At 36.8% G+C, this 20,225-nt stretch overlaps 1 protein-coding gene across 1 annotated transcript in view; it reads right to left on the reverse strand.

Annotated features, from left to right (window-relative positions):
* Nucleotides 1-20,225, reverse strand: part of PRIM2 (DNA primase subunit 2) — a 91,706-nt gene that overhangs the window by 13,215 nt on the left and 58,266 nt on the right. The window contains exon 9 of the mRNA XM_005518120.3: nt 19,933-20,118. Coding sequence (XP_005518177.1) covers nt 19,933-20,118 — 186 coding nt within the window. The remainder of the gene's footprint in view (nt 1-19,932; nt 20,119-20,225) is intronic.

Here is a 20,225-nt window from a genome sequence, read left to right on the forward strand (position 1 = left end):
TTCCATTAAATTGCATTAGATACTATAAGACATAAAAGAACATTTGTTCAAATAACATACTTCAAGTTCTAAAAAACCACAAATATGATAAAATAATGAAGCATCATATTTAGAATTATACCTCTTCTCTCTCTCTTTGGCTCAAAAAAGAACTATGAAAATAAATAAGAGGAACAACTCTGTTCTTGCTCAATTCAAAATTATAGCATTAATCTCAAATTCTACATCTAAATATACACAGTTCCCAGAAGAATGTAAGTTTTCTTCTCAAAAACCATTTTAAATTCATTTTTTACTCTGGTACTTTACTAATAGAATGTAATATACTGAGAAAAAACATTCAAACATATCACTGCTAACACTACTACTGCAAGGATATTCTCATTTCTATTGATAAAAGTAGTTCCCTGTTTGGCCTGTGTATGTCCAAATAGTACGTCAGAATATTCATATACTTATGAAATCTCTTGACTGGCCTAAATACAATAAAAACAGAATAGAAACATAAATGTATTTTTTTCATATAAAACACTTCAATGATTTTGAAAATATAGTTACTTGAAACTCTATAACATAATATGATATATATGATATACATGATAAATGTGTACAAAAATATAAACAAACTTTGAGAATAAAATCCTAAATTGCACCTGACTCTAGCAGTAAAAAAGAAACTTCTCCATCAAGATGCTGCTCATAATCAAGTCAATACAAGAAGACTAAAATTCAGCACTCATCATTAACAAGGCTTAAAGACATCCAAAGCTCAGAACAAACATTGACTAATTAATACATAGGGAACATTTGACAAAGTGACTTTACAGGTCTTTTTAAAAAGCGGGAAGAAGAAAAGGGAAGGAAGAAAAGGGAAGGAAGAAAAGGGAAGGAAGAAAAGGGAAGGAAGAAAAGGGAAGGAAGAAAAGGGAAGGAAGAAAAGGGAAGGAAGAAAAGGGAAGGAAGAAAAGGGAAGGAAGAAAAGGGAAGGAAGAAAAGGGAAGGAAGAAAAGGGAAGGAAGAAAAGGGAAGGAAGAAAAGGGAAGGAAGAAAAGGGAAGGAAGAAAAGGGAAGGAAGAAAAGGGAAGGAAGAAAAGGGAAGGAAGAAAAGGGAAGGAAGAAAAGGGAAGGAAGAAAAGGAAAGGAAGAAAAGGGAAGGAAGAAAAGGGAAGGAAGAAAAGGGAAGGAAGAAAAGGGAAGGAAGAAAAGGGAAGGAAGAAAAGGGAAGGAAGAAAAGGGAAGGAAGAAAAGGGAAGGAAGAAAAGGGAAGGAAGAAAAGGGAAGGAAGAAAAGGGAAGGAAGAGAAGGGAAGGAAGAAAAGGGAAGGAAGAAAAGGGAAGGAAGAAAAGGGAAGGAAGAAAAGAGAAGGAAGAAAAGGGAAGAAAGAAAAGGGAAGGAAGAAAAGTGAAGGAAGAAAAGGGAAGGAAGAAAAGGGAAGGAAGGAGAGGGACGAAAGAAAAGGGAAGGAAGAAAAGGGAAGGAAGAAAAGGGAAGGAAGAAAAGGGAAGGAAGAAAAGGGAAGGAAGAAAAGGGAAGGAAGAAAAGGGAAGGAAGAAAAGGGAAGGAAGAAAAGGGAAGGAAGAAAAGGGAAGGAAGAAAAGGGAAGGAAGAAAAGGGAAGGAAGAAAAGGGAAGGAAGAAAAGGGAAGGAAGAAAAGGGAAGGAAGTAAAGGGAAGGAAGAAAAGGGAAGGAAGAAAAGGGAAGGAAGAAAAGGGAAGGAAGAAAAGGGAAGGAAGAAAAGGGAAGGAAGAAAAGGGAAGGAAGAAAAGGGAAGGAAGAAAAGGGAAGGAAGAAAAGGGAAGGAAGAAAAGGGAAGGAAGAAAAGGGAAGGAAGAAAAGGGAAGGAAGAAAAGGGAAGGAAGAAAAGGGAAGGAAGAAAAGGGAAGGAAGAAAAGAGCATTTTGTTTTCCGGCATAGACAAAGGCAGTATCAAGCAGGTAGGAACAGTCCTTCCTATCTAGTCAACCTTTTTGCTCAGGAGATAAAAGAACTGGTTGACTGAATAGCAAATGAACACTAAGTTTTCTAGCAATAGAGTCGGGCTTACCAACTCATCGTTAGAAAGAATTCTCTAGATGTGTGCTCACACTCGGAAGGGCCAGGGAACAGCTCCCCATCCCTTCACAGGGCACCAGCAGCTGCTGGCCAAGCCCTGCTGCTGCTCCTGTTGGAGCTGCAAATGGTCTGGTTACTCCTGAAAACCACCAAGGATCAAATACAAAGATGTCTGCATTTTAATTTCCAATCTCTGCATGAACCTATTAAACTGAAGATGGAATCTGTGATCCTGTAAGCCACCTATTCTTCTACCCAGAAGTTCTGGAATCTTTCCTCCTTTTCAAAAGATGAATTAAAGCACATTTCATCTTCTTAACAAAGGATATTTGAGCAATCAATTAAGTTAGACTAAATTTTTTTTTCAAGGGTAAAGCAAATTGTGAATACATCAGGATGTACTGCTTAGTTTCCTAGAAAATTATCACTCCTCTTTAACAGTTCTGTGTACTAAAATCTTGAGCTGTACTTTTCACATCATTTGCCTTAACGCCCACAGAAATGACTTTTAGTACCTAACTCATTACTTTATGCTGAGAAGCAGCTCTTGCAGCAAATAGAAACAACAACTACACAGTAACACAATACACGGCCTTGGGACAGGTTGGATGTTTTCTTGTTGCTTTCTTGTAATCCTGTTTGGTTATTTATTTTTTTTTGCAGTGGCAGATGGCAGAGAATAACACAGCTATGTGGCACAAGTCGGCACATGTGCACTTACATGCATCACTGAGAGCTCTCTCATCCTTGTGATTCAGCTTTTCTTATCACTGATCAAGGAAACAGGATTTTAGCAATTCAACCTAGCAATAGGGCCAGTATCTGACAGGCTGTGTGGTCATCCTCAGCAGGAGGAAACCATGAATTAGGGCATTTCATTATAGAAAACACACCTGCAGAACAGGTTTCTTTTTACACTGGGGAATGAACTCCATGGTCAGCCTCATTCTTTCCTAATAACATTACTCTAGGATGTGCTTAAAGTTGAAAAAAAAAAAAAATATCCCACAAGAAGCAACTTGTTTTGCTAGAAAAAGCACTGAGGTAAACTTAGACGTGTTTGAAATACGCAGAAACAAGAAGGCAGAGGGATCTGTTCCTTCCTATTTATTCTAATGCTCCAAATTGAAGTGGTTCAATTAAAGTTCCTTGAACAAAATAAATTATAGACATCACATACGTATGTAGCTGTTTGCAAGGTCATTCTAATTGCTTATAAATTGCTTGGCTTTAAACTATTTTAGAGAAACAGCTTGAAAATGCACAAAACTACAATTACCATCTATATTAACATCAATCTATTAAAAGACCATTATGGCAACAACCTGTAAAATGTCAGACTCAAATTAAGTGATTTGAAAAATCACCAAAAATTTTTGGTGATTTTTCTAAGAACTTTGAGGGTCTTACTGAACCGTGATATGAACTTGCTCAATAGTAATGATGCTGCAGGAGCAAGTACATTTCCCTTGTACTCTGTGTGAGTTTCCATTGAGATGAAACAAAACAAAAACAAAAAGAAAAAATGATTCATAGAAAAGCTGGGTATGTTCTACACATCCCACCACAATTGTGCTAAATATCAATAGAAACTGCCTAAGTTACTATGAAACAGTAATAGTAAAGCAACATCATTACACTCTTGAGATGACCTACTGCTGGTCACACATGACAGCAAGGATCCTCTGCAACTTTTCAACTGTCTGGCTCACATCAGGACTATCTCACTGTGCCTCTGTTTAGCTCTCTGAGCTTTCTAAAATCTGCAACACATTTATAATTTATGTGTGAGGTGAATGGGCCATGGGTTTGGCAAGGGAGAAAGAGATCAAGAAATACGTCTCGTTTAAGCAATGAACTGATCGATGCTGAGGCCAAGAAACTAAGGAAAAGGCAGCCCTACCAAAAGTTGCCACTTGGATCTTGGAATATTCAAGAATTCTGCATTAGAAGCCATGTGAATTCTTGTTTTAAAAAAACTGCAAGTCAACTCTCCAAACTTTAACTTGATCACTATAGACAAAGGTTTTTAGGGCTTTCATGGCTGTAGGATGCACACGATGTCATCAGCAGAGCACTTCAGACCAGACAAATGGGTAGTTTTGAGGTTTTATGCACCAGTGCCTGTTGTAATGAACTGACATGTCCATTGTATGATAGTGAACGTGCTAACGGTGATATTGGGTGCCCTGGTGACACTGAGGCTTTCTTAGACAACTTCTCCCTATAAGAAGTAAAACTCTTAGTACTGATAAATGGGACAAAATCAATAGTCCAAAGCCAGAAATAAGGAGGCTTGGGAGAAAGTTCACTTGGTATAGGTAAGTGTACTGCAGCAAGGAACTTACCTTTAATGTGGCACATTCACATGAGGATCAGGGTAATGCAGATTAATTTGCCTAATAAATGTTAGTTAAGACATGCATACTGTACTAGATAGCCTTCATCAGAAGATATAGAAGTTATAAATTATAGTATAAATAAAAAGGGACAGATATAGATAAAGACATCTAAAAGCTATAAATTTGCAACTGGCATAGCCTAATATCGGATTACCATATTCCAGATAGAAATTTCAGGAAAAGCTTTTTTCAACAAGTTCTGATCACAGAAACACATACAAGATCTTTAGATATGGAATGAGGATGTACCTCAAAAGGACCATTTGTTAGGTGTATGTTCTCCTTTGAAGGAAAGTTTTCAACAGACAAAGCAGGAGAGCATGGCTCATGTTTGCCCCGTGATTATCAGTTTGATATAACAGAGCACACTTCCAAAAGAGAGCTACAAGAAACGACAATGCTTACCCACTCCAGTCACTGAACAATAGGCATCATGTCATCACTGACAGTTACCTTCCTTATATCACTTGCCATATTTGCAGATTACTACCTCCAAATAGTAAATAGAACTAGGTGCCCCATAAAATTCATCAAAACTGATATTCAGCATGCGTATTAGGATGGAAGAAAATTTCCTGAAAGGTCTTGCAAACCCTGTATGCTCAGGTTCGCACTTCCACAAAACTTTCATATTTCAGTTAAAACTACTTTTATATATTCCTGTAAGATTTTATGCATCTATTCCTAACGGTACTGGGAAATTTATTTATTTAAAGTCTATCAACTAAACAAAATGGTGCACTAACTTTGTCTAGCTTCTTGGCTGACCACCTGATTAGTTCCAAGTCTGCAAAATTCAAAGAAATAACAGCTTAACATCTTTTTTTAAACAGTCATTGGTCAATTTCTGTCTAAAACTGTTGAGCCTATATAGCTTCAAATTCATAAATTTATCACACACAGTTGTGTATCTGCTGGAAAAATTGGTTCTCTTTTTCATCCACTTCCTAGGCAGTCACTCAAATCATTACTGTTGACACTGCTTAGTTGGCATATCTTTATCCAAGCAACTTTTCCTCTTTTAAGCTCATTCTTAAAATAACCTCGACTTCAGATTATCTTTTTTGCAAGCACATTTGTATTTAGGAGCACAAATAAATGCTTCTCTATCTGCCAACAACAAAAAATTTGTCCTAAATTACCATCCTGTAGCCCAATTTCTACCTCAAAGGTACAGATCAGAAACATCACCTAAAACCGAGCTGGACAACTACTACATTGTGTATCACTCAGCACAGACCAATTCACAGCGGTATAAAAAAACCTTTTCCCCTCCACTTCCAGGATTATCAAACTACACGAGGCAAGAACCACTTAGCTCTGGAAATGGTTTCATGTGCTGTAAGAAAATCAGAATTTTTTTTGTATCAGTCAAGCACCTTGTATACTACCCATATGAGCATAAAGTGTGTGGCTGATGAACTAGCAAAAATCTGATACAGTAGGCTTTTATTTTCAGCAGTCTAAGCTTGCCTTAGTATAATTTAGCTAAATACACAATTTATGTACACAATTTCTTCACACATTTACATGCACCAAGACTTTGAACCAGGAAAAGTAAAATACAAACCACAGCGGCTGTCTTCTGCCTAAAAATATTGCATCAAATTATCAGCACAACACATCTTAAAGCGTCTCTATAACACCTTAATTTTTCTTAGGCACATGCTTGGTCACCTGCAAAAGATTTTATTAGCTACTTCAAAACATTGCTATATTTATTTTTGTATCTAAATTATTCCGATGGTTTCAGTTGGGATAAAATTAATTTTCTTTCCAGTAGATGGTACCATGCTGTATTTTGGATTTCATATGAGAACGATGTTGTTTACACATTGATGTTTTGGTTGTTTATAATTAGCACTGACTCTGAGTCAAGGACTTCTCAGTTTCCCATGTACTGCCACTGAGGAGCTGCACCAGAAGCTGGGAGGAAGAACTGATGGGACAGCTGGCTAAGGGATATTCCATACCATAGAAATCATGCTTCGTACATAAACTGCTCGAAGTTCTGTGGGTGCTGCTGGTCACTGCTTGGGGACTGGGGGGCACTGGTCAGCACGTAGGGAGCAAATTTATTGTGCATCACTTGTTGCTTGTTGGGGTGGGGGGGTGTCTTGTGATTTGGGGGGGCAGTCCTCTCTCTATTTTTATTTTGATAATTAAGAAAGCTCAACAGTAGAAGAACAGTTACTAACTGCAAATGCAGAAATAAGATTCCACTCCAGACATATACATCCAGGCATTATCATTATTATGACCATTATCATCAATGGTGGTCAATGCAATCAGAGGAGTCTGGGGAGCAATTCCATTTGCCCTGGAGGCTCATTAAATAAATCATTCTCTAGACACTGTTGACTATATAGGCTAGATTTCTATTAGTCATAATGGTAGTTTATAATCCAAGTGTAAAGAGACTGTGTATCAAAGAGAAAATAAATTCAGTACGTCTGTATCAAAACTGAGAGAAATCCATACTTGTATGTATACAACAGCACTGTGTATTACAGATTCACAGGGAAGATGGATGAAGACTGGCCAGGGACCCAAAGTCCAAAAACTAATTTCCTACTGCTAGTTCAAGCTCTACCAATTCCCTAAACAAGAATGCTCTCATATGATGTTCTTTAATTTTATTTGAATTTTACCCTAAGCCTCAGATTTTCAAATGTGGCAGCATCACTCAAAGAGATTCAGTGACTGAAAAACTGAAAAACATCCCTTCAACCAAAGTGACAAAGTTATCAAAATTTGATACAACTGTGACAAAACCCCCTGCCATTTACTGAGATATGGTTAAACCTCTTGGACAAGGATCAGTGACAGAACAAAAGGACATTAAGTCCCAATCACATGTTTCAAGATGTCAGTAAATCCTCAGTGTAAGTGCAGATTTAAAAAAAATGATTTATTTTCTAGATAAATTGATCATTGGAAAAAAAAAATCCAATAATTCTTAAAATAAAATTATAAGGAGACTGTGTAATGAATAAAATTCCTCAGGTGATAAGTATTCCTTATGTCTACTCTAGAAACATATACACTTAACTTTTTTGAGGCAGTCATAAAAGAACGACAAAACCAAGGCAATGAAACACTAAACATGTTGTACATGGATAGTTGATGTTTAAATCCTTTTGAACACAGAGTAAACTAGATATTGGAGCTCTCCTAACAACGTTGTTTGGCTCACAATCACTGGCATTCTCTCTCTAAAAACTCTGCTGTAAAACCAGATTTTTTTTTATTTATTAACAGGACAATAAAAGACAAAATCACATTTTAAGCTAATGACCAAACAGAAGTGCAGGAAAGCAGGTATCAGCCCTTGCTGTCATAATAAAGATAACTGCTTATATAAAAAGAGCATTTTATATTCTATCATATGCAAAGTGCACTATAATCAAGACATATTTCAACTCTAGACTGCAATTATGACAAGAGCCTTTCTGCACTTGACAAAAGAAAGCTTTATTTTCCTATCTTTTTTTTCCTCACTAAAAGATGACTTGACTGCAGGGAAAATGGGAACAGAAGAAGAAGCTCTACTACCACGGCTCTGAACTGTTTCAGAAGAAGTAACACACATCTCATTTTCAGTGCCTGATGTAAACTTCTGAAAACAGGGAAATAACTGTGGTAACAAATTACAAGAAGGAGACAAACTATTCCAATTGTTGTTTTTTTTAAAAAAAGTTTGTTAGAATTCACTACCATTGCCCCAGTTCTCATGCACCAAATTCAACTCCATTAAGTAAGTACATGAAATGAAAAACAAAACAAACTGGAATTCTAACAGGAAAACTTGCCATAAAGACCACATGCTTCCACACCTACATGTACAGCAGGTGACCAAAAGAGAAACAGGGAAACAGAAAACAAACAAACAAAAACATCCAAAGCCCCAAAAAAACCACAAAGAAACCATATCTGAGGACATTTGTTTTTCTTCTTTGTAAGTGGACTTAAGAAGGGATGCAAGGAGAAGCAAAAGCCTAGCACATACCACACTCTATGGAATTCAGTTTCACAGCTAAATAGTATTGTACGTTTCATACAAAATTAGTTTTCTTCTTTCAAGAAGCAGTAATACCTAAAAAGTTGAAATACTTAAGCCCTATCATCATCATTTCCCATTCCTAAATCAGTATGTTAAATTTCTGAAACATAAACTGCACATAGAACAAATAATGTATGAAGAGCTGTTCCGTTTTTATTCATGAGAGTCAACAGATTTCAAAGACATGAAGCAGAATGTCAAATCAATTCTGAAAGCAAAAGTACATTTTTATTTACATCTTGCCTATTGTGATATTTCAGCAGAGTGCACATTTGATACAATATGCTGCTTTTCTGGATGACTGAATATAAACATAGCCATGATCTACTGGCTGAATATAGACTTAATATGATGGCTATATGATGTTACAGCAATTACAGGGACGTTCTCAAACAAAAGTATTCAGAATTTTGGGGTTTGTTTTTGAAAACAGTTTACACAATTACAGGATAGCTGAATGTTTGATAAAATGATTTTAAAGTATTATTTCAACTAAGAGTACCAAGATTTAAAAAAATTCTATTAAAACTTTTCTGTTAAAAAGCACAGGAAAAAACTGGAAGATACCTGCTGTGTCATTCAGCTTGTCCTGGAAGGTAATAAAAACGTACGGATGAAAGGATTTTCATCTCCAAAACAGCTAACCCCCTATATCTCAGAACTTGGGGTAAATAGCCAAAGAGCTTAAATGCATTACCAGTGGTGTGTGCAGCAATGTGCAGCAGGTATTCTTCAGCAGATGGTTAGAGAGAGCTGTATGGTTAAGAGGGTATTCAAAAGAGTCTACTAAAAGCTCTATATTTAGTGGCACTCAGATACTTCAATATCCCTAAACTTAAAAATTTATCAGCCACATAGGCAAATACATCTATTACTTTTCTTAAAATGTCTTGGAATGATTTTCTTGCTGCTGCTGCAAGGGCCAATGAAACAGAAACCTCTTCTGACAAGTACAGTCCTTCTACACTGATAATGAAGTGCAAGGACTGACAAGTGATTCAAGACTACAAAAGGAATCTTAGAAAATTAAAGGTCTTCAACAAGGCTTCAACATTCATTTTTATACATGCAGTTCTAACAAGACACTACATCATGGAATATCTACAGTAATGTGTGTTGCTGAGAATAAAACAAGTCATAAGAGAGAAGATTCTGATCTAAATTAGTTTTAGTACAGGAAAGATAATTATTGCTTTCACTCTCTTCACTGCAAGAACCATATCACCAACCAGCTCATACATTAGATTATGAAATACAGATTTCTGTGTCTAATATATAACAGCTACAAAAAGTGATCCTATTTCTTTTTATGGTAGCTATCACAGCTAAACATCACTAAAACTATGCTAACACTGTTAATGCCCTGGAAGAGAGATTATAGCTAGAGCTCTTCTCTATCAGTAAAACATGCCACAGGCATGCCCAAAATTTTCCCTTTTAATGTAATTTGGAAGGTGAGAACTGAAAATCATACATTTTTAACAGGTTAAAAAATGCTGAACAAATTATAACATTTTAAAGTGCATCACAGGCAAATACCATCATAACATCAGTGTTACAACAAAGACTGCAGAATTCCAGTTTCAACTAGAACAATTGGGAAAACTGAAAAAGGGACTGTTTGGACTGAAACACATTTTACCATCACTTATTACTGTGATTCCTCGAGTATTTATGTGCACACTATAGCCTTCATGTACATTACTCTTTAATGTTTTCATCTTTAGCTGGGGTCCATTGGAATAACACCCATGAAACAAAAAAATGATGAAAAATAAAGGGTCTATTCCAGATCCATCTCATTTAAGAAATACTGCTTTAAGACTTTGAATCTATTATGCAAAAACTAGTGTGTTTTTTAATGAGAAGTTTCTGTAACAAAAATACTTTCTTATGAAAAACAGTTATTAAATAAAAGTGAAACAGATTTTTGTCAATATTCTTAAGCTTAGATAACTGTAAGAGACACTGATGTGCTGATTTTTAATTTAAGGCTTGAAAAAGGAAAGTTTCAGAGGGAAATACACGGAAATATGGCTGAGTTTCATATGAGTCTACATTAGCTAAGGGCATAATTAAAACATAATTATGTCCCAAAGACATTTCCTCCTTAGAATCCTTAACTTCACGGATAAACCTGCAAGCACCTTGGGTTTAAAAGGTCAGGCAATACTGCTTACAAGTTCTTACAAGTAAAAGGTAAAAAAGGGTTTGCTTTGTTTTTATTCCTTATAGTGCTCAGAACTTTGAGTTTGTCAGTCAAAAAACAAATTATACACAAACTGTAAGAAAACAGTATCAAGTGAAGTTACAGATTATTCCCCTGCCAAAAAGAACTGGTGCAGTATCTACCCTTGGAAGGGGTGTGCATGTGTATTTATGTATTTATGTTTACATAAAGTTGTAAGTTAACAGTACCTTTTCAGTGTTGTTTACTTACATAGCATATGGGCAGAAATGCAAAAAAAAAAAAAATTACTTTCATCTTACTTTCCTAAATTAAGTGGAACATGCAATCTTATATTCACATCTGATTTTTTATCATCTGACTTCTTATGTGTCAACTGGAATTATGATGTGCTTTGTTTACTTGTCTAATTTGGAACCAAAAGTAAAACAAACTAGAAGAGAAACAAACAGCCACAGAACAAGTCTGTATTTTTTTGTTTAGTAAAGAGGTTAGAGCAGCAATACCTACAAACATTTGTGTGAGAAATGTGAACAATGTAGATGTTACTGGTAAATCTCTGCAGCAAAGTCAGAATTTTTTATCCATCAGGAAAGCAGAAATGGTATCAACTGTTTTGTAAAACTTGTTCTGTTAATCACATCAGGCAGCAACATCCACAAATGCAACATGGCATGTTATTTTAATGACAGCAATTCCATACTATTATTTATATCTAAGTCCTAATAAAAATCATTATCTGATGCAAACAACTTTAAACAATTTTGATTTCATCTCACGATGCTTAATTAAACAGGAAAAAACCAGCTATCTCTAGCCCTGATTAGATGAGCTAATTTTCTGCAGTCTTCCCAGAACCACTGTGTACACAAGATTAAACACAAGTAACACTGACAACGCTAACAGGGACTTCCCTCTAGCCACCATTATATCTTTACAGGCATTGCTAATCATCTCTACTTCTGATACAGCAAGTAAGAAATCTTGTCCCAATTCCTTCCTATGATTTGGTAGAATTTAACAGCACTCTGCAATAAGTTATTCAAGTATAATCACAAAAACAGTGTCGTTTATGTTAGAAAATACCCTCAAGATTGAGTCCAACCATAAATTTAACACTGCCAAATCCACCACTAAGCCATGTCTCTAAGTACCGTCCTTTTTGGAATACAATCAAATGCAACCCCTGTGAATGTGCTCTCTCAGTCCTCTCTCTTCCAGAATCCATTGCAAATCTCCTTCCTACTGCTGTAGTCAATAGGCACACAAAACAAATTGACAAAACCAAACCATGCAGACCAGTAATCCACCAACACCACTCCAATGAGCTTTCAAAATTCTGAAGCACTCCACAAGAGAAAGGAACAGAATGTGTTAGCAAGCATAAGCAAATGTGCACAGGACACACAGGACATGAAGGAAACAAAGGACGAATTCCCACCTATAAAACACAACTTTAAATAACAATACATGACAGCAAGAATCTTGTGTGGACTTAACACACATACTGTGATAGCCATAAAGCCAAAACTAACCCAATTTTAATGGCAATTGAAGCTTATTTTCATTCAGCTAAAGAAGGATATTATGATTTTATGATTCCAAACTCCACGGCCAGATGCCAAGAGGTTTTTCAAGAAAATCTTAGTTGTCAGGCTCAGCTCCAACTATTCATATGGGACCAAATAGTGAAGAATAACAGCTGCCCACAACATAAATCCTCAGGATTTTCACTTAATTTAGTCTTATTAAAATAAGTGCTTACTGCTTATTAGCAAACTACCATAGCCAAAGGAAAAAAAACAGAATCTTTTTCCATATACAACCAACAAGAATACTAATAATTCAGCTTGACTCAAATGCAACACCAGTAATCCATGTATTTGTAGCTTGAGGTCATGCCTTTAATTCTCATGCCTGGTTGTATAAATTTTTACTATAAAACAAATTGGCTCAAAAAGCCTCTTCTGCATATTGCTTATTAAAATACTAAAGGGACTCCAGACTATTCTCTTCAGCCAGGATCAAGGCAGTTAATCGATCTCAACAGCCATCTGTCTTCAGGTGAGTATCACCTTCAAAAACAGTTACGTCCCATTTGAACAACACACCTGTTGTCCTCCAGGCTTCAATTTGTATGCAAAAAGACCACTAAGGAAGTTATACGAAAAGGAGTAGATCTCCTGATGTTTGATTCGCTGATACTAAGCTGATTTCTGGAAACTAACAAGAATAACTTTTTAACTTGGTATTACTGAGTGTATCACTGTCACAGAGGCTATTTAGCTGCTAACAACCATATCAACCCGTAACTCAACATCTTGGTTGAGTCACTTTGCAGTTATGCACAAATACTCTGATTTCATAGACTTGGATTTTCTTTACCTGGCTCTTTTCTTTAGCTTTAGGGGTTAAAATTCAAATTAAATATTAATTTTTACTTCAAGCCCACAGGCCTAGGATGTAGGCCTGCCTTGAGTCCCCTAAAAACTGCACATTACTGTATTTTATTTTGAACTTGCATTGAAAGAAAAGGTTTAATGTAAATTAAACAGTAAGTTTGGGAATAAAAATGAGTCATGCAAATGAAAAATGCATTTTCGTGTTTCTTCTGACAATTAAATCACTTTAATTTAATCACTTTTAGCTAGTTATTAAAGAAATTTCGAGAGCTAACTTCGTAGAATACAAAACACATTTTGAAACATACTGCCTGAAACATACAGTTATACTATGGAAGTACTGCCATTCAACATATAATAACATTATGAATAGAATGTAATTTTGTCAAAAACATAATAAAAATTATTCACTCAAAATCTTTAAAATTCACCTGTTCTATTTCACTACAGCTAGGGTATGAAACTATAAATTCCAAATTATCGAAGACAAATACAGATAGTAAGTGGTTCTACTGAAGCTAATTTTTAGTCATTGGTGGAAGGAAAAAAAAACTTTGTGATTTTATGTAAAGTTTAACACAAAAATACAATTTAATCAATAATGTGAGTATCTAGAACCCTGATAACCAATGAAAGCAACAACCATATTCTTTCCTTTATCAACACTTTGCTACCATGACATAGTCCTCCACTGTGGAATTCAGGAAAGAATACCTTACGGCCAATATATGCTGCACTTTTATTACAATTTTGTTTTATATATCCTAGAAGAGAAAACAACATCTTCTTAAAGTTCTGTTTCAGTGTTTATACATCTCAGGAGAATTCAAGCCTGGCCACCTATTTACATATTACAGTACTACTGATGTACAGTTTTTTTTTAAATGAGATTTTAATCCATATAGAGGGACTTCACTTTTATCTTTGTCTCTTAGATGTTAAATACTGAGGTTTGGTCCAAACTGTCACTCTAGCCTGCAGATTTGTAAAGTTTAAATAATTCAAGAACAAAAACAGCAGATAACATTCAATTAGAGAATTATATAATTAGAGAATTAAAAATGTGACAGAATAAAGATCCTTTTCAGATTTATGAATCAAAAATAGTAGCTCCTAAAATAGTAGCCAGCAATACCCAATATGAAGGGGGAAAGTAAGAAAATAATTAAATCTAAGAGCAAAAAAACCCCACAAATCTCTAAGAAATGAGAAAGTGAAATACCAAACCCAAACATAACCAACTGACTGATAGAGAAAATATTCCTGAGGATTTGAGCAGGTGGAGGCTGCTTTAAAGAACCACTACATCATCTGTGCATTATAAATTGTACTGGGGATAGTTGCACCATGCTTAAAAGCACTGACCTGAAGATTGCCAAGTGCCTACTTCTACTTTTGTTTAAATACACAGGGCTTTTAAAATAACGTAAGTGTATAGACTTACAAAGCACTAGAGCATAAACAGTTCTAATTTGCATCTATACATTACATTTGTTTATTCCATACTATCTTGTCTCCCTCTAGTGGCTGGCTCTCACAAACATGGGTTTCCACCTGGACTGAGCCCTGTCTGCAGAATCACAGTAATTCAGGCTGGAAACGACCTCAGAAGGTCCCTAGTCCAAGCTCCCCCTCAAGAATTTCTGGTTGCTTTGGTAGAAACAATCATCACCAGCTTTTTGCAATCAAGATAAAGGCTCACTCTTGAATCCAGACTTCCAGAACCTCCTAAGATCATTTGGAAAAGAAATGAAAGAGCCAGGAAAATAAAGTCACTGGAACTATCATTTGGCTTAGTTTCATTGTTTCTTAACAGAGTAGGAGACATATTCCTTTGCATATGGATGCAGTATATGGCTGTCACATTATCAGTACTCAGCTTCATACAGGATCACCACGTGTGGAAGGAACAAGAATATATCAATGATCAACTTAAGTTCAAAAGCTTCATTGTGAAGGGTTTGCTTCTTTACTAATAACAGACTCTGAGCAAGGTTGAATTTAAGTGACCTTTCCTTTTCTTTCTTCCAGCAAAACACCTGTCATTCAGTAGCAAAAGGGATGAAGAGGCATACCTCAGACAGCTAGAAAACAACCTGCTCCATGCCACTTGCAATCAACTATGATACAAAACAACATGCCCAAGAAACTACAGTAAATTAATCTGGAAAACTGAGTCAGGATGAATAAATGGCTTTGCTAGCCTGAGTGCCATCACATCTCTGCAAAAAGAGTCCTAGAACACAGGGGCTGAAGAGCCGTGTCTCATTTTCCAGAAGAAGTCACAAGGACAATAAAGCTGCTCTGTCACAAGGATAGTTTTCTCAACATAATAATACTTCAGTTTTGGAGATTTATTGAATAAATAAACCCCCACAATCTTGCACAATTTTAAGATGTGCTTCAGTAGCATATGCAACAATCATTAAAACTAGTGAAGTATCAAAGTGCAGTACCAAAGTAATTACTTTTCAGTACAGGAGTGTATAACCAGCAAATCTTACTTCTGCACAAAGTGGTAAAAAATCACAGTACTACAAGAGGGCGTTTTGTACCACCATACACCAATTACTGCTAAGAAAAGGAACATGTATCAAGTATATGTAGTAGTGAAAAGCAAGAAGTGAGGGGCTGCCTTAAAGCCTTCCATCTGTATCAAAATCTCAGATCCAGGCTGTTAGCTAAAGAAGTAACTGAATAAAACCTTAAAGAAACTGATTCTGCATTCCTTCTTTTCTTTGTTCAAAATACTGCATTATCTTCCAACTCCTCCTTTTCACATTCACAGGTTAATCATACAAAAATATCTGAAAACAGTAACCATTTCCACTAGAATGATCCCTGTTAGAGGACTTTTATTTTCAGTTATGAAAGCATTTTTACATTTGTACTCTAATTATTTAATTTTTCTTGTCATCTTATTACCTTTGTGTATTTTTAAATCACACTGGAGTCACATCTCCCACACCTTTTTTTCTTTTTTTACAGGGTCAGGAGTTACTTTTTAGGCAAGAACAGTGAAAAAAATCTATGAGAATCAATACCTGTTTAGAGTAAGAATACAACTTATAGGAAAAAAAAAAAAACAGTCTTAAAAGAACACTGAAGTTATGAAGCCAACTGGCACAACCATTCATTCAAAAGTAATGCATCTACTCCTCCATCAACTACATTTGGCAGTTGATCCTTTCATCTGAAAAACAACAATTTACCATTTAGGCACTCTTAACCTAGCAATTTGCAGAGTAATTTTAATTGCAGTGCCTAAATTAGAAAATGTTTTATTTTGCATTCTGCATTTGTCCCGGTTGTGAACATGCCAATACATGACCATTCCCTCCCCCACCTCACTCACAGAGCATCTCTACATCTCTATCAGAACTTTCTTTGTAGGTGTTACTTGATTTCTTTTCCCCACTGACTACATGGCTTCAGCCCTCATTCATACGTCATGGATTCCTCTCTAAAGGTAAAATACAATTTCTTAAAAGCTTTTCTACAGTGTTTTTATCAAGGAGCCCTGAGGTATGCCTGAATCAGTTACTCAGAGCACAGGAGGAGTTCTTTTTGGCACAAATTGTCCATATCCTATGCTTAGCCTGGAGACAATGCTTAGCCAGTTCACTGCTAATGTGCTCATGGTAACTTCCTTCCTGCTGAAGACCGAAGTTGCGTGACAAGAATTCTTAGGATTGGAAATTGGCATAGACGTCGCAGCTATTAAAGACAAAAATGAACCAACAATTTTGAAATCATAACCATTTCCAGCAAATTTAACGCTCCCTCTTTGCAATACAAGAGTCAGTAGGTAATACATCATTAACCTTAATCTTTAAAAGTATCATACATCTTCACAATGCTCCAGTAAAATGAAACAGTGTAATTAATTATCTCCACTCTACAGGAAAGGAACAGTGGCACAAATGCCAGAAAATAAAAATATCAAAAGAAGAAAATAGCAGTAAGTAGTATTAATCTTCCTTTTTTCAGGACATTAAACATTGTATGACACTACTGTGAAAAATCACAGGCCACCAACCTCAGTTAGAGGCATGAAAAATTAGTTTTCTTTTTTATCCCAGATTGAAGCTGGTTATCTAGAACTTGAAAAGGACCAAAATTATATGGAAGTAGTAACCTGCTTGTGAAAAATACAGTAACCAAACTCCTTGTTTGATTCACAATATGCTTTCTAACTCTTGAAGCTAAACACAGGATCATAAACCTTCACTTATTTCTAGGGCCTATCAAGAGATGCTATAATAGAAAGTCATAACCCTGTGACTGAAAACAGGATCCAAAGTGAATATATGTCTTCATACATGTGCATGTACATATTTGGTCAAAGCACAAGCAGGTAGAATCAGATGTGTTCTCCCAATATTTTATGAAAACAGAAATAACAAATGCGTCTTTATACTATTATTGTTTCTAATAGCTTGTTTTTATTCTTTCAGTTCCTTTAAATATAGGCTATGGCAACCGAAAATTCTGGATTTTCCTGAGTTCAGCTAATGTTGTGGGTTGACCCTGGCTGGATATCAGGTGCCCAACCAAGTCTCTCTATCACTCCCCTCCTCAGGTAGACAGAGGAGAGAAAATGTAACAAAGGATTCATGGGACAAGATAAGGACAGGGAGGGATCACTCATCAGTTACTGTCACAGACAAAACAGACTCTACTTCGGATAAGTAATTTACTACCAATGAAATCACTGGAGGGAAATGAGCAATAAAAACAGATCTTAAAACACCTTCCCCTCATCCCTTCTGTTTTCCAGGTTTGACTTCACTCCTGATTTTCTCTACCTCCTCCCCACAGGTGGTGCAGGCAGACAGGAAATGGGAATTCACCATACAATTCTGCCACTCCTTCCTTCTCAGGGGGAAGACTCCTTACACTCTTCCCCTACTCCAGAGTGGGGCCCCCCCGACAGGAAACAGTCCTCCATGAACTTTGCCAATGTTGAATCTTCCCACGATTCAGTTCTTCACAAGCTGCTCCAGTGTGGTCCTTTCCATGGTGTGCAGTCCTTCAGAAATGACCTGCTCTCCAGTGTGAGTCCCTATGGGGTCACAAATCCTGCCAGCAAACCTGCTCCAGTGTGGGCTCCTCTCTCCTTGGGGCCACAGGTCCTGCCAGGAGCCTGTTCCAGCATGGGCTTCCCACAGGGTCACAGCCTGCTTCAGGCATCCCTCTGCTCTGGCATGAGGTCCTCCAGGGGATGCAAGTGGATCCCTTTTCCACCTTGGTCCTTCATGGGCTGCAGGGGCACAGCTGCTTCACCATGGGCTGCACACAGGCTTCAGGGGAATCTCAGCTCTGGCACCTGGTGCACATCCTCCTCCTTCTTTTGCACTGACCTTAGTGTCTGCAGAGCTGTGTTGATCTCACATATTCTCACTCTCACTGGCTGAAGCTGCTATTGTGAAGGCTTTTTTTTAACCCCCTTTTCTTGAATGTTATCTCAGAGGCTCTACCCCCCACTGCTGATGGGCTCAGCCCCGGGCAGCAGGGCATCCCTCCTGGAGCCAGTTGGCATTAGCTCTGTCTGACAACGGCAGAAGTTTCTGGCAGCTTCTCACAGAACCTAACCCTATAGCCCCATCCACTACCAGAACCTGGCCACATAAACCAAATACAACTAGCAATAAACTGGCATTAACTTCAAAATTTACTGCCACTCTTTAGAGATGTTCCTGAGACCTAGGTAAAAAAATGCATTTCGAAGATTGTTTCAACAAACTACCTAATCCTTTTAAATCATATCACATTTAAGGAACTAGATAAACAGACGCTTAGTATGAGTAGATACTCATTCAAATCATACCTTTAAATCCCTTCCTCTTTCTCAAAAAATTTGCAGACAAGTTGATCTATCTTCTATGTCTTGGAAGAGGAGTATGTACCATAATTCATTTTAGCCGACTTTATTTTTTGCCCTGTATCTTGTATAAATAGCCATGGCCCAGAGAACCTTAGGTAACTAAAGATTGTCTACCAAGCACTCCAAAATACTTCATGGTAATCCAGAAGGCTGAGATCTCACAATATTAAAGTATCACACTCCACACAAAACTGAGATAAGGTCCGAAACTCTGCTCTAACACGTACTACAGGCCAGGCAGAGAAGGATGAGAGAGGAAGCCTGCTTCACTGTACCTGAGCTGTTCAAGATAAGGAGCAGTTCACAATCCTCCAAAAATTAAGACATTACATCTTCCTCACCCACAATACTCTCAAAAATATTGGCAAGAGTGATGCCAATGACTAATATGTCAGTAAAACATCCCAGTGCACTGAACAGTATTTTCTCACTATTTCCTGGAACATGTTCTTCTGTCCCCAGTTTCTTCTTTCATTCTTCAACTGTAAATTTGGTAAGGCAAGACTACTTCACACAGAGCTGTCCAACTAATATTTTTTTTATTAAACAACAAAAAAGGCTAACCTTGTATCACAGACAGTACTAGGTTTGGTCACTTATCTGCTTGGTGAATTAATTTAGTTACGTAGTACCTGTATTTTGTAAAGAACAGTGGTTTCCTAGCAATTTACTGGTAAGATGTTTCTAGTCCACATTTATAAAAGCCTCTTTATGGGTTGCCTTTTTACCGATAGTTCAGGTCAATACCCAACAAAATGACTAAAATTATAAGCAAAGAGAGCAAAAAATAAAAAACCTCCCACCTTTAAAATAAATTACTGTACTTTTTTCCCAGTTTTCTACTTCAAAAAGCATCTATTCAAATCTGTAAGCACAATGTAGACATTAATTACATCCCCACATCTACATACTGAGATACGTTTTATTTGCTGAATTACCTTATCTGCATCTACTTTTCCTCTGATAAATTCCTTCTTCCAAAATTCCAGTGCCTGTTCCAGAGTCAGGCCGATGCCTTTTAGGAAGAGGCCGTACTGCATCCGGCCTCCGTGACGGAGGTGGTGGTTGTCACGGAGGGCTCTGTGCAACTGCCGCATGCAGAGAGGGAATGACTTCACAGAGAGCTGACAAGAGAAGAATTTCTGTTTAGGGCATACTGATCATTTAATTTGTAGGATATGTGTTCAGTGTGATTATTCATTAGCTCCATTTGAAAATGCCAATGGCTGGA

The sequence above is a fragment of the Pseudopodoces humilis genome, chromosome 3 (assembly GCF_049639895.1).
Source record: "Pseudopodoces humilis isolate 2021_Gansu_Grassland_sample_001 chromosome 3, ASM4963989v1, whole genome shotgun sequence".
NCBI classification, from domain to species: domain Eukaryota; kingdom Metazoa; phylum Chordata; class Aves; order Passeriformes; family Paridae; genus Pseudopodoces; species Pseudopodoces humilis.